Consider the following 15,378-nt stretch of genomic DNA (forward strand, 5'->3'; position numbering starts at 1 on the left):
TTAAGACTTCTGGTTATGTTTTCCTGTACCTCTTTTATATCTGATTTCCCCCCACCCCCCACTTTCTTTTCGGCCACTCTAGAGCAGGTGCGGGGAAGGGATCTGACAGGAAACCTCCAGAAACTGCTTGGATTACAAGTCCCATCATTCCTGGCTGCGGGCCTCGGAGTCGAAACCCCGTTCCCCATCCTTTTGAGAGAAGAAAACAAAACGCGGCGCCAATAATAACCTAGAAGCCCTGTCTGAAGACTGAGCAGAAACACCCCCACCCGTGTGCGAATCCATCCTACAGAAACAAAGCAGGTGCTTAAGCACCCGGAAGAGGCCTACACGCTTTCGGGAGGGCCCTCCTTTTAACGGCCGCCCTCGCTTGCTGACGCCACAGGCAAGAGAAAGGCACGCACGGGCGTGCGCTCGCTCGCTCCCGCTGACGTAGGAGGCGGGGAAGGCGGGCCTGGCTGAGCTTCCTCCCCGTTCTCTTCCTTCCAATCCGTTTCACCGACACGCCCGTTCCCCCTCCCTCCCGCGACAGTTTCTTACCGGCCTCCCCCCGCCCACCCTGCGGGTCGGAGAGTCCGGTGTATGTGCGGCAACAACATGTCTGCCCCGCTGCCAGCCATCGTCCCGGCCGCCAGAAAGGCCACCGCCGCGGTGAGTGAAGAAGGAGAGGCAGCGCCCGGCGCCTCTCGTAATGAGGGGATGGTCTTTGGGGGGGGGAGGCGTGGGAAAGAGTTGATCAGGCAGGGGCTGGCGGGGGGGGGGCGTATTGGGTGTCGCACTCCAAAACTCACTGACTCTTTGGGAGGAAGCCCCGCGGAACGCAGCGCGACTTGCTTTGGAGTCTGAGGGCCCACAGCAGCGCCGTAAGCACTTCTCCCTCCCCCCTTTCGTCTCCTGCCCCTGGCCTTGCTTTTGGACAGGCGCCCTCGCTTGTCTCCCGGTGGGCGGTAATGCCCTTGAGCCGCACCTCAGCCGCCGCCGGCCCCCCGGCCGCCGCCTTGTAGGTAAAAGTCCTGGGTTTTGCTCGAGGTAGCCGGGCTTACTCTTTTAAGTCTTTTAAGTCTGTTAAGTACGCCGTATGAACAGACGCGCGGTGGATCAACAGTTTTGATGTATACGGTAACGATGCATCTTTTGCAAGCAGTTCTTGCAGAAACCAAACAGCGTTCTCTTCCCCTTCGCCCCCTCTTCAAGGAAGAAAAACAAAATCTGGCCAAGCTCAAAATCGAATATCGCCGGGTTTCACAATATGAGCTTAACAGCGTTGTTGCGCTTGAAAATGTAATTAAGACCGTGCAGCCAATTGGGTGCTTTCCTTGCCTCAGATGGTGCTAATCAAGGTTTATGAGCAAGACCCTAAGTAGTAATTTCTTGTGTTAAAATTAAAAATACTTTGCATTTCACGGCCTTGGTGTCAAATCCTGTGTGGGCAGGTGGGAGAATCGCAACTGAATGTCACAGCAATCGGATAAATTCCCAAGAAGGCTTTGGGAAGCCAGCACATGCTCTCATTTGTTGAGAGACTTGGCTGCAACAAAAGATTTCATCACCTTTTGCTGTCTCTTTCAAAAGTGTTTGGAATATGAACACTTGCACCAGAATAAACAGAAGCGCGAAGTAGAGCTAAGTGAGTTATTTTAGTGTCAGTTTCTATGCAGGAGTGTCCCACAAAAACATTTTATTTGCTTAGGTGGTGAGAATTTTTAATGAATAGTTTGATTTATGAAGGTTACAAATGTGGTTTTAATGCTGCTGGATATCTGTCAGGTTTTTAAAAATACTATTTTTAACAACTTGATGAGCAGCACAAGCTACTGCTAATTAGGTTGGTGGGGCCCTATATCCCTGAGGACTCATAATTATTATAAGGAAAAGGAATACAGAAAGGCTCATCACAATGAAATGACAAAATAAACATTCATTATAAGGAAAGAAAGTAAGAAACAAGAACAATTTATTTCAAAGACATATGAGTGGCCAGTTTGATTCTGTACAGTAGTTCTATTTTGAGGGCAGAAGTAAAAATGGAACCACCAGAGCATCAACCAGCATGCAGTTTCTTCTTGCCAATTGGTTCTGGCTTTGCTCCCAGCTCAGAAACTTGCTACCTAGCTCATACTACAAGGACAAACCAGAAGAGGACCACACAAACTTTAATACAAATTGGGTTTTGGTTCTCATAGGTGCTTTTGCATAGGAGGGACCACACACAGTGATATGTGAGGTGACTGCTCCGTATGTTGAACAGTTTCTATGTGCCTTGCTGCACTGGTTTTCCCCACCCCAAATTCTTTTATCTTTAAAATATGTGCAATGCAGTCCTGTGCATGATTCTTTGGAAGTCCCACCAAACTCCTAGGTAAGCATATATAGAATTGTAACCTCTATATTTTTTGGTCAGAGGAACTCAACACTACATTTCAGTGCTACGGGCATAATCACAAGGTTGGAACTGATCAACATGGTGATCCAATACTCAGGATGATAGTTACTGCATGGAGGAGCTGCTGTGCAAAGGCAGTTTTGAATGACTTGTTTACATACATGATGGATTCATTGTGAAAAAAGGAAAAGGTGAACCTCAAGCAGGTGCCCAAGGTGAATGTGGTTCACAGTTCAATTACCAAATACATTTCAACAAATGTTTTCACTATAGACAACTGTAAATACCGATAGACAATAATTGAAACCAGTAACCTCCAATCAAATAGTTTATTGCTTATAACTTAAAGGTGCAAATAGAGTACAAAATAGATGGAATTGAACCACTTCTCTGCACTCCACTGCTATGGGAATTCTAGCTTTACATACCAGCCAATTCTAGCCATATGGATGGTTATTAAAAGCAATCTTAGAACTGTCAACCAACTGTTCATATTCTTTTCCAAATACAAAAATATGTGAACCAGCTGTGAATTTCTCTTTGTCAAAGAAGCCCTACTGTATAGATGACTTCTGGTGTTTGAATGAGAACAACAGTTAGGTATATCCTTCTATCCTTATCACATGAGCTGCCGTTATTTGTTTACATGTGGAGTCAAGATTTATGGGAAGTACGTGGGTAGTTGCTGAAGAGTTAGGTGCATGCTCACTGTGGATAGCTTTGTACCATGTAATCTTTTTAAAAATGAATGGTCTAATAATTAATGTGCTGTTAACTTCTAGGTCATATTTCTTCATGGATTAGGAGATACCGGGTAAGTGAAATATTTAGCTTGTTATATGATCTTAGCCTTTGAAAATGCAGCTTGCTACTTACAAGAGAATATGCTATGTGTTGAATTCTCACCGCAGCCAAATCTACATCAGCTCCCCCCATGACAACTTATTACTGGCTTATGTGCATGCAGTGCTCAACCTCCATATGTTAATACCATTACTTCTGAACAGGATTACTATATCCTGGGATTTTTCAGACTAGTTTTATTACTTTTTTAAAAAAATTCTGCATTTTAATTCCCTTGCACATGCCATTGAACAACAGTATAGCATTGTTAGTATTATCAGTGGGAGTGGCCTTAATCCTGTAGAACTAGCTTGGCACCTCACCTTCCTTTCTTGCCCCACTTTTGAGCTCAGAGTGGCCGGGAGTTTTATCCTTTATTTTTCTCTCAATGACTAAACAATCATGACTATTCGTTTATTTATCGGGCAACACTTCCCAATATGCACCTTCATTTTTGTTCTCCTTGAGAGAGTGTAATCTTTTCATCGACCTGCATAGAGAGAGGGAGGGTGGAAAAAGCATCGGTCTCCAGGAACAACTTGGCAGGGAGAAATAACTGTTAGGATCTCATTCTCACAAGTAGGACCCTGGTAGGGACACATGCCCGACTGGCATGTTCCCTCCCTCCTGGGTGATCGTTTGGGAGCTTCAAAAGCATTCTTCTGCCCGAACATCACAGTGACTGATGCCAACTGACATCAGCACACTTACGGATCCGCAGAGTTTGCGCAGTTGCGTAACAGACCTCAGCAAATCAGCATTTGGCTAATCTATTATATTTACATATAAACACACAGAGAGCACTGCAACATGGCTCCCTCTCTAGCATCAGACAGCAAAGAGAGAATGAACAAAGGACAGTAGTCCCACTTCAGGAAACACATTAACACAAACATCCTGTTTCCGCCACTTCCGACTGTGGAATGAAAACATATACCATCCTGTGATAGACAACAATCCCATGAATTCAAACACAGGGAATGAATCTCCAACAATAACATCCCCCCCCCCAACATTGATCCTGTTATTCCAAGGGTCTCTGGTTGGTGCCTAGGCTTCTCCCCATCACCATTCATTTCCCCCTGCTTTCCTGGCTAGGGAAGGAATCTATGTATGGTTTGGAATGTAAAGATCCAGGTAAGAATCACTTTAGTGCTTGAAATGTGTTTAGTGGTTTAACTAGTGCCATGGAATGTATCCTTTTAAACTTATATGCAGGTTGTCACCTGATTTAAGTTAATAGCTAGATTTAAGTTAATTAGTCTAGAAAAGAATAAACAGGAATCCTCTTCTAATATTTTTCTTTCACATTGTGCTTCCTTAAAGCTCCTCCCTACAGAAGTAATTATTTTATACAGTTCAATACAATGTCTATTTGTTCCAGTGGGGCTTACTTTGTAGTAAGTCCACTCAGTACTGCCATCTTTGGATGCTTAGAGTTACCAAAAGTTACATTTTGAAATTAATATTTAATTAACGTGTGCAGTTTAACTGGTTGTAGCAATATTTTTTGCTTTGCATTACTGTCTTTTTCATTTTCAGTCTTGAAGCTGAATCCAAGCCTTTGCCTTGCAGCCAGCATAAACTGCAAAATTATACTGATCTAAACACCGAAGAATTGGAAATCTGATTTAAATCAAATTTTAAAAATAAATCCTGATAGAAATGGATCCTCCTTTAAAGTGTTGGGTTTTATATCCTAAAAAAGAGGATGGCTAAATTATGATATAAGTAATGACTTTAGATAGGTATATTTAAATGAACTGGAAGATTTTAAATGACAAGCTTTTTTGTTTTTTGTTTTGTCTGTATTCTAATAGGCATGGGTGGGCAGAAGCATTTGCTGGAATCAGAAGCCCACACATAAAGTATATTTGCCCACATGCGTAAGTATATTAATCCTTTTTGGTTAGTGTTCTTCTCCCAACCCCATTTTCAAAATTAGATGGCAATTACATGTTTTGTAACAGATGGCCTGAAGGTTTTCTTTGAGAAACAAGGAGTTGCTATACATTCAGCTTTTTGGTTTCTTCTTAAAATTAAATATTCATCTCTATTAAGCATATTTCCGTGATTTCAGTTAATTGCACACAACATAAAGGCACAGTTTTAATTCCCTGATTAATAGTTTGGAGATTTTTCATGTGCCAACCACTTGCTTGTTTGATAGTAGTGAGTAGCAGTTTCCAACAAGCAAGCAGTGATTTGAGTAAGTACAATTCCCTTTCACTTGTCTGTTATGTCTTTGGTGATTCCTTCCATCACACATCCCGCGTTACAGACAAGAAGGCAAATCCCTGGTTACCTGCATCTAGAATTTCTAGCTGCTTCAAATGACCAAATGGCTGTAAAAATATGCTTGGGGGGCTCAACAGCATGCATCCAAGAGATTCTCCAGCTCTATTATTTATTTCCATATACCCCACCCTTTCTCCCAGTGGGAGCACAGAGTGGCTAACAGTATGGTACAACAATAAGAAATACAAGGTAGCAGGGAAATGCAGACACCTAGAGGCTTCCTTCTGAAACATTTTTAGGTTTTATCATTACAGGGGCTCTGGATTACATTAGAATTTCCTCTCCTGGGGAATATCCCTAAATAACTTGAGACATTATACAGGTTGTAGTGCAGAGTGCAGGATGACACTTTAGAGAGAGACTGGATAAATAGTGAGGTAATGTAGGTGTGAGCCTGAAAAAACCCATGCTTTGATCATTCCCAGGTACACAAAAATGAATTTCAAAGAGAACATGAGCTATAAATGACGTCATTAAGCTAATGACTTAAAGTGATAGAACCTTCAATATCCCACATTAAGTCCATGCTTTGCCATGTATCTTATAAGTATGTACGGTTTTTTTATTATAGGACACTGATTCCCAAATGGTGGCTTGGGACCACCTGGGAAGTACCACTTGACAGAACTGCAAAACAAGGAGTATGACTTCAATGAAGGGGTGGGGCTGAAGGTGGGTCCCAAACACACAATCTTCATGGTGAATCCTAAGTTATGTATTATACTGCCTTGTCCAAGTAAGCCAACCAAGATAAAATATTTCAGGAATGGAAAAAAGCCCTTTATGCCCAAGTATTGGATCAAAATGCTCAGCATTAGTCTTATTTAGGGACTGGCAGGTTGAAAAGGTAGGAAAGAATAGGTCCGTAACATGTATTTTGTTTCATGACAGAAGGAACACAGGAAAACAGAATGTGTGAAATACCAGGAAATGATCTATTGGCTCCCAGTGGGTCAGTGAGCACAGGTGGAGAAATGTACATGATTCACATAGCACTAATTGTGATGGGTCACCATATTTGTTGACCAAGAAAGACATGAGCAGGGGTAAGAGGGTCAGAGAATTTCATTTCCTGTCTTGGCCAGTTACAAAGTTTCTCTCTAAGGAGGTCTGTCTAGTGATATGGTCTTATCATTTCCATATTACAGAAACACATGAAAATGGTTGTTTTGAATGTTTTTGCTAATTTTTAAAAAAACTTTCTCCCCAATTTCCAGGCCAGTTATGCCAGTTTCTGTAAACATGAACATGGCTATGCCTTCTTGGTAAGTAGTGGATTTGCAATAATTTTGTCATTTTCTTTACGTTTGTTGCATTCTCTGTCCCTGAACGTACAATGTTATTTATTCCAAATGGAGGAATATTGAAGGAGACATAGGAGAGGAGGTTGATTTTGGTCACTACATAGTAAAATGAGGAAGGGATATGGATGCAGCAGTAAACACTGATTGAACCTATAGTCACCTTAATTTCATGTAATGTATGATATAATGGACTATGGTCACAGTTGTGTCTTTTCTGTGGACTGCAGCTCATAAAGAGGAAGAGGCCTATGTTTAGTCTAGCACAGGCATCCCCAACCTGCGGCCCTTCAGATGTTTTGGCCTACAACTCCCATGATCCCTAGCTAACAGGACCAGTGGTCAGGAATGATGAGAATTGTAATCCAAAACATCTGGAGGGCTGAAGGTTGGGGATGCTGCCCATTATGCCAGTGTTTCCTTTCAGTCACATGAATTTGGGTACTGACACAGCCTTGTTGCTTTGCATTCCTCCTCTATAGCACATGTTGCTGATTAGTTTCAATCATAAATGTGCCTTTTATGCCTATCATAAAGACACAGTAACCTCCTCTGGTTTGGATCTGATCTGTGGTTTGTTTCAAAGCTCATGTTCGTGTTATGAGTTGCCTACATTGGAGCTCTAAGACTTTTAAAAGCTGGATGACAGGCAGCTTTCTTCCCTACACACAGATTTAGTGGTAGAAAAGCTATATCATTTTATAATTGTTCACAAAGTGCTTAAAAGCTCAGACGCATTACCAGAAAAAGTGGCCAGTATAGCTAACCCTACCTCTTGCTTGCCTCTCCCTTCTTCAACTCCATCCATCCAACTGTTTCCTCAAATCCTTGATCCCCCTCCTGCATTCATTCAGCCACAATTCTTTGCAGACACTGTTGTTTCTCCCCAACAATCCCTTCCTACCGGAAGGATTCAGCTTTGATCCCTAAGACCCTATGTAAGATTCTCTATGCCTGTTCATTTGGCCTCTTCTTTCCTTGGCTGCTTTTCACACCTGTACATATTCTGGCTATTTCCCCCTCAGGTTTCTGTATCTCAGTCTACTGTTGACTATGTCACCTATCTTTTAAGCTTGCTACACCATAGTCTCCTAAAACCTTTACTCACTCAATTTATTTGTCTTGATGATACAACTCCTGCTGTTCCTGTAGTTGAGTGGTAGTTCAAGTGCTGTTGGTGCCTAACTCCCATCACCTCTAGCCAGCACCACAAATGATCAGGAATGATGGCAGTTGTAGTTCATAAACATCTGCAGGGCAACACATTGACTAAAGCTGCTATAGCCCATGTAAACTTTTAGTTCTGATCCAGCTGCTACCTTGCTTGCTTTCCTTGGCAGAGGCTGTTTCTCAAGTCCTCATCTGACCTATGACAGTTCACAACTTAGATTATCTGTAAAAGTTTAGAGACACAAACTTTCAGTACCCAAGGTTTTGTCACTATCATGTCCACCAGTAAATCCCTTTTTAGTGTTAGCAGAATAAAGCCCTTTTAAAGAAAAAGGCTTTATTCTGCTAACACTATGGATTACAATTTTTTAACCACTTCCTGATTGTGCTATAATAATGGAAACCAGGTAGTGCTTTAAAACATTTCCCACTAAATTTATCTACATTGTTTCATTTAAGGTTTGATATCTTTGGCCTCTCTCCAGATTCACAGGAAGATGAAGCTGGGATTAAGCAAGCATCAGAGAATGGTATGTTCTATCTATAACAATGTTATGTTCACTGCACGAGCAGAGCTTTTTTGATCAGACCCATCTAGTCCAACATCCTGCTCTTGCAGTTGCCAGCCAGATGCCTATGGGAAGCCCATAAGCAGGACATGAGTACAACAGTGGTTTCTCTTCTTGTGCTTCCCAGCAACTGGTATTTAACTACATCTTCATGAGCAGCTTGCTGCGTTTCTGTGTTGTACAGTGAGAAATGGAGTCAATTTTTTAGTGTATGGCACAAAAGCTATGTGTATGGTCACCCTGCACATTTTGGGCCTTCCCAGAATTCAGTCCTCTGAGGAAAAATGGGCCCCTATTCCTATTCTGATCCAAACCACAGAATGACTACAATCTTAATAGAATGGGTGTTGCCACAGTTTGTGGCATTGTAGTCAGGACATTTCTTTTGACCAGGGGCTGTATCCCATTATGTCATTCAACTTTTTGCATACTATTCCTATTTCTCACCTCTCTTCATTCTCCCTTTTTCTACTCGCAATTGCATCATTTATGTTGCTGACAAATAGGTAGGTTGCGGACAAATAATCTGAACTTGAGAAGAAACCCTAACAAGGTGGTTCTGATGACTTCTTTGCTCCTACAACTAACCAAAGTAGAATGAGAGATTTCTGCAACCTCCAATGCACTTCACCTAGTCATAATCAAATCCTATTACATGATGTGTATTCTTATGCAGTTTTGTTTTGATTGATAAACTGGACTTTTATTATATATTTTATTTGTATCATATATTTTATTTGTATAAATATGTATAGTTCACTACTTTGGGTAAGCAGACAAAGTGGAAAGGCATGGGAAAATGGCTCACTTTCTTGAAGGTGTCTTGGACCATGACTTTAGGGTAGATGGAGTCATATTTGTCACATAAGAATCAGCAGAATTTCACTGACTGCTAGGCGTGTATTTAAACCTTTGCCTGTTTTACCTCGTCCTGAGGTAGTCTTTCAGGTGAGGCTTTATATGCCTAGCAAGAGAGAAGATTCTGATCTCATTATCTGGAGCCATGCCTGCAGCTGGATAATTGGATAAATTTCTCATCTTTACCTGTTAGCCCCACAGTGCCCCTCTCCATGACAGTCAATTGTCTACTTTTTTGTGATGACCATTAACAGTTAGCTTTTTATGGTTACAGTGAAAGCACTTATTGAGCAAGAAGTAAGGAATGGAATACCCTCAAACCGAATAATTTTGGGAGGATTTTCTCAGGTAAAGCCAATTATTTATTTATTTTACATCTATCACTATTTCTGTGTAAGTTGAAAGTGACTTTTATAGTACAACACACCTGCTATTGTTACCATATAACATAGAATCTCGATAGTTTTCCCACTTACCATTTTTTCCGTGACCTTCAAAAGACCCACACATTATTAGTGACATCATAGTGCTCATCATAGTTGTTTAGCATTTGGCAGCATAAAGTTTTCCTGGAGTCTTTGTGGATTGGACATACTCCTATTTACCTTCCCTCAAAGCTCATAAAATATGCTAAAAATAAAAGTTAGTTCCATATGTTCTTGGCATTGATAGTTCTACCTTGCAGACCTTTTAGAGAATGTTCTGATCTTGGCTTGCACTCTAGGAATCTGTGGAGCAGCCACTAATGAATATATGTCGATCATTTTTACTTGGCTTGTAAATGTTATAATTTCTAGGTTAACAGCATGAGGTACAGGAGATGAAGTGGTCCCTTGGAGCTCAAGCTATCATAAAGGACTAATATGCTTAATTAAGTATGGATCTTGTGCACGGGAGTTAGTATGGTTGCATTTGTTGTATAGCAGAGACTGTCTAGAGCAAGATGTAACAAAGACAGATTTGCTATTTTTAAAACATAGTTTTACAATAAATAGTTTCACAGACTCCTTTGCACCTCCTCAGTAGTGTCCCAAAACCCAGCCACTTTGCTCATTCTTATCCAAATGAAAGGAAAGGAGCTGGGCCACCTGAACTCCAACATGCTTAAAGGTCGTTGGAGAAGTGCTCATAGGAAAACAAATGTTTTACAATCGGCCCAAGGATTGGAAGTGAAAGATTCAAATACAGCACACGCTTGAAGAGAGTTGGGGTAGTGGGAGAACATGTTGCCTCCAGGAGGTCTGCCTTGTATTTTGAGAACCATTAATGTAAAGATCTATGAGTTTATGATTCTAGTATATAAAAATGCAGATGTGCTGTTCTAAATGTTGGTAAGGAAGCCTAGCTGAAATTACAGCATTTTCAGTGAGCATATTTTAATATGTAATTGCAGTAACAAGAGCTCTTTTGGTTTCACTAGGGAGGAGCTTTATCACTGTACACAGCTCTCACAACAAATCAGAAACTGGGGGGTGTTGTAGCACTCAGCTGTTGGCTTCCGCTGCGGACCTCATTTCCACAGGTAGTGTACTGCTTTTCTAAAATTCAAAAGAATTGGTTGGTTATATTTAAAAAAGCTTTCCATTTATATTTCTGCATTCAATTCTCATGACAGAGAGGCATAATTATCACAGTCAGTGATAAAGGCAGCTTAAAGCAAGTTAAAGAGCATTCTGTTTGTTCCATTTCTCCATGCCTCTATCCCTTCTTAGATCTTGACTATAGAAAATATAAACAGTATTTCATGAACCCAAGAACTCAAAACAGGTTTCATGCATTTCTAAAGAAGGTACAGTATTGTGATATCAGCTGGATGTTTCTTCAGGACCTTTCACTAGAACAGCACATGAAAAGGATGTTTTCCTTAAAGTGTTAGTTAGTATGAGAGGCTTAGCCAGTGGGGTGCCTTCCAGATTCCTTTCCCCATCCAGCCACAGTGTTGACTTCATGATGCTGACCTAGACACTGTGACTCAGACTTACCTATGTCATAAAGGAATGAGATGAAAGGGATGGTGAACTGCTTGGAGGGCTAAAATAAAAAGTTGTGCATACCTTTCACCTCTTAATGTTCTAACCTATTGCCTTTTGACAGGGTCCTATCAACTGTGTCAACAGAGACATTCCCATTTTCCAGTGCCATGGTGACCGCGATCCTTTAGTTCCACTTATGTTTGGTTCTGTCACTTCTGAGACACTAAAGACTATGTTAAATCCTGGCAACATAAGTTTTAAAACTTATTCAGGCATGATGCATAGCTCGTCTATTGAGGTAATTGTTCTGCAAAATACTGATGTTATCTGAAGTGATGTTCTGTTTCTTTGTTTTCCATTTAAGCCATACTAGTGTATAAGGCCTTGAAACAATTGTAACAATATAAATTTTCAAGAACTAGTTGAAAGTTATTAAACATTTTAAAAACTCATTCAATAGATACAATGAAGGATAGGATACAATTGTAATATACTTAACATTGTTGCACTTCCTCTTTCTAAGTAATATCACATTTTCAGGTACTGTATAGTGAATTGAACCAACTAAATATCCAGTATTTTGGAACATGATTCTGACTTCCTTAGCATGGAGCCTGCTGACATTATATGCAATGCAGTCATACATCTGTACTCAGAAATAAGTCCCAGTAAGTTCATTGGGGCTCACAGGCTAGAGCAAAGCTTTCCAAACTTTTCATGTTCGTGACACACTTTTTAGACAAGCATCATTTTGCAACACAGTAATTCAGTTTTACTAGCAAACCAGAGGTTAAACTAACCACTTCCAGCCCTGGAAGGAGCGTGGGGAGTGTTTGCGTGACACATCTACACAGTGCAGCCAACACACTAATGTGTCACGACACTCAGTTTGGAAAGACTCTTGGTTACAGGGTATAGGATTATAGCATTGGTCCAAAACAGTGCCGATACAATGGCAGGCTGACTGTATGTGGGACTTTCTTTTTTAATAGTGTAAAATTACAGTTCGTGATTTAAGTTTGGTTGAATGGAAAAGAATCAATGCTTTCCAGGGTAAGAATGACTTTCCATTGTAAGGAATCCAGCCATATGCTTGCTTTTATTGTGTATTGATTCCTGCAATATGCGTAATTAAACCAGATCACTGTTTTTTTATCCCTTAACAGGAAATGATGGATGTGAAGCAGTTTATTGACAAGCAACTACCTCCAATTGACTGAAACCATGTGAGAAACCTTTTGTTAAATGCACCAGCAGCAGTTGTCACCTGTACTAAATTGTTTCTTTTCATGCAGCCATTTCTAAAGTATTTCTGTGCCTACAGTGTTCACTGTATTGCAAAGACTAGATCACATAACTTTGAGAAGTAATGCTCTTTTCAAACTTCACTGGCCACAGTGTAGATCGAAGGCAGAGGAAAAGCATGTTAGAATATAATTAGGTATACCCCTCCATGCGTGATCGCTCCAAATTTACATTTGTCTCTTGATAACTGAATACCTCTTCTTTAAAATAATTGTTTAAATGAGAACAGTTAATGTTCCAGACCTGTTTTATTACTGCTTACAAAATTGGCATTCATGTCAATTGTATACATACAATTGTATACATACAATATGCAGTATGTAAAACTGAGTAAGCATGCAGTGGTAGTATAAGTATATATACTTAAAGATCAAGTTTAATCAATATTATTGCATGAGCAAGAGAAGACTGTTGCTCAGTCTTTAATTATTCCTGCACATTGATGAAATATAGTATTATCACCTCCCTGTGTGTCAGGTTACTTTGAAAACTTAAAAGCACCTGATCTCAAGTCAGATTCCCACTCAACTGCACTTAATATGATTTTAATATAAATCTTTAATACATTGAATTCCTAGCATAAGCTTTCCTAAAGTATTGGAAAACCTAAACTCTCAAATCCTCTTAAGTAGCCTAGTAAAATTTCTGAATTTAAAGTAAAAGAATATATTTTATGAACAATTTATTGTAATTTGCTTTCTTCTGCTATAGCAAAAACAGGAATGTGCTGTGGTACAACCACTGAGGCTATAGACAAGAGGATCTAGAAAAGTAATTGGACTCATTTTTCTTTGCACACTTAGCACAATAGTGTGACTTTTTTGTTTTAAAATGTTTCAGACTTTGAGCCTTTGTCAGACTAGTATCTCCCCCCCCCCTGCCCTAAATTTATGGCAAATCTTTGAGAAATAAAATGTTCTCCCTTGCTCAACCTGCCAAACCTTATTGCATTTTAATCTATACATATACAAATAAAATTTGAAGCTTCATAAGTAACTTGTAGAGCCAGCTTCAAAAAAATTCATCTAATGTATTCAGAAGCAGTATTGCAGATTTGGTGGTAGTGCAAATCATAAATATGTAGAAAAGTTTGGACATTTCCCCTCTCTTCCAGGCCATCACTGAAGTTCCACTATTTTGCTAATTGCCTTGACATTACACTGCTGATACATATCTTATTCTTAATGATGTTGAAATTACAGCTTCTGGGGTTTCTTCTATTATCTCTCTTCTTTATGCATATAATCCAAGCGTAGGGATACAATCCAACACAGTCATATGTGCACTTTATTAAGTTACAGATGTTACAGTGTTCCAAGGATGTTTGTAATGTGACTGTAAGTACTTCTATCTAGCTTTGTGTATCACATTCCTTGAGCCTTGCTGGACCTTCTGTAGCCTCAGGGCCATCTATATACCAGCAGAATTGGGCAGTAAAGTGGTTCCTGGTCTGCACAAGTTCAGATTTCAAATGAAAGAATAATAGGTTTGACTGTTCTTAGCAGTCTCCCTAATTTGCTGTGTGCTAGGAGAGAGTTCGAATGAACTGAAACATGCCACCTTTCCATTTGTAGAAATGGATTCCTACATTGCATACAATGTATTTCATACAATGCATTTCAGGAACAGCTTTACCACTTAATTCTGCTGAATAGAATTCAGCCCTTAAACAGTAGTGAATGCTTCTGTACTCAGCCTTCCTTCCAAGATATTTCAGTGCTGAGAACCTCTGCTGGTGTGCACAGATTTCAATATGAAACCAGTGTGACTCTCCTGAGTGCTTGTCCTGTTTATACTGGATAATAGTTTTCAATATAAATTATAGTTTGCAGCAGAAGGCAATCTGTCATTTTTCCGGCAATGTGTGAATTTTTTCAGAACCTTGCTTTAACAGAAGTTGGTCTGCTAAAAAGTATTTCTAATGGAATAGATACGTTCTATTAAGCAGTAGTGAAAATAGATGTTTTGATTTACTAGACTAGATCCATGTTTTATCAATTTGTGTGAAACTACTGAAATAAAAATGGTAGTACTCCAATAAGATACAAATTTAGTTCACTTTGAAATTATAGACATGTAGCATTTTGTCAAATCAAAATTTGATATCCAGTATTGGATGAAATACTTAATTGCCAACTTGCTGATGAATATTAATTATATTGTATGTATATTACAGCCTAAATGCTGCATCCAAGGAAAACTAATGGCTTCATTTTACCCTGATAGGATGTGGCCTTTATTTTTCCCTTAAGTATTGTACAATGTCAATGCAGTGAATTGCTGAAGGAGTACAGTACTCTAACTTGTTATTCTAGATCTGTTAATTAAATGTTTGCCTTAGTGAGGTGTATTGCACTTCATTAAACTGCAAAATGCATCTTTTTATAAATAGGTGCTATTGACACTCAAAATGAATATAGTTTTAAGAATGTATTGTATAGGATGTTAATGAAGCCATACATTTAGGCTGGGATATTTTATAAAGAAATTTAATTTGGCTTTCTTTTATCCTAAGTTGTAGAAATACACAGTTAAGGTAACATCTTGATTTTATATTTCTTTATAGAAATAAATCTTGTTCAAATGGCTTTCTTGTAATTGAAAATTGTAACCCTTTCTGTTACTGTGAAATAAAGTCTGAACAACCAGTACATGAACCATTTCTTGATAGCAGAGTA

General features: G+C 39.6%; 1 protein-coding gene across 2 annotated transcripts; it reads left to right on the top strand.

Annotated features, from left to right (window-relative positions):
- The first annotated feature begins 449 nt into the window (after positions 1 to 449).
- On the top strand, positions 450 to 15,348 carry LYPLA1 (lysophospholipase 1). Of its 2 annotated transcripts, none has more exons than XM_035124980.2 (9): positions 450 to 651; positions 3,166 to 3,197; positions 5,047 to 5,112; positions 6,742 to 6,789; positions 8,455 to 8,525; positions 9,697 to 9,770; positions 10,843 to 10,944; positions 11,517 to 11,693; positions 12,562 to 15,348. In XM_035124980.2, the coding sequence occupies exons 1-9, from the start codon at positions 583 to 585 to the stop codon at positions 12,613 to 12,615; spliced, it is 693 nt and encodes a 230-aa protein (XP_034980871.1). In that variant the 5' UTR covers positions 450 to 582; the 3' UTR covers positions 12,616 to 15,348. The 2 variants fall into 2 exon arrangements, with proteins under 2 accessions (XP_034980871.1, XP_060133822.1); XM_060277839.1 differs by lacking the exon at positions 450 to 651 and adding an exon at positions 6,096 to 6,196 and having other exon boundaries at positions 754 to 3,197.
- The last annotated feature ends 30 nt before the right edge of the window (positions 15,349 to 15,378 follow it).

Source organism: Zootoca vivipara, chromosome 8 (genome assembly GCF_963506605.1).
Source record: "Zootoca vivipara chromosome 8, rZooViv1.1, whole genome shotgun sequence".
Taxonomy (NCBI): Eukaryota; Metazoa; Chordata; class Lepidosauria; order Squamata; family Lacertidae; genus Zootoca; species Zootoca vivipara.

Excerpts from the sequence above, each read along its gene's own strand:
- LYPLA1 (XM_035124980.2), top strand. The coding sequence starts at position 583 with ATGTGCGGCAACAACATGTCTGCCCCGCTGCCAGCCATCGTCCCGGCC. Across the intron at positions 3,198-5,046 it reads CATGGATTAGGAGATACCGG|GCATGGGTGGGCAGAAGCAT; the intron begins GTAAGTGAAATA and ends GTATTCTAATAG. Across the intron at positions 6,790-8,454 it reads AACATGGCTATGCCTTCTTG|GTTTGATATCTTTGGCCTCT; the intron begins GTAAGTAGTGGA and ends GTTTCATTTAAG.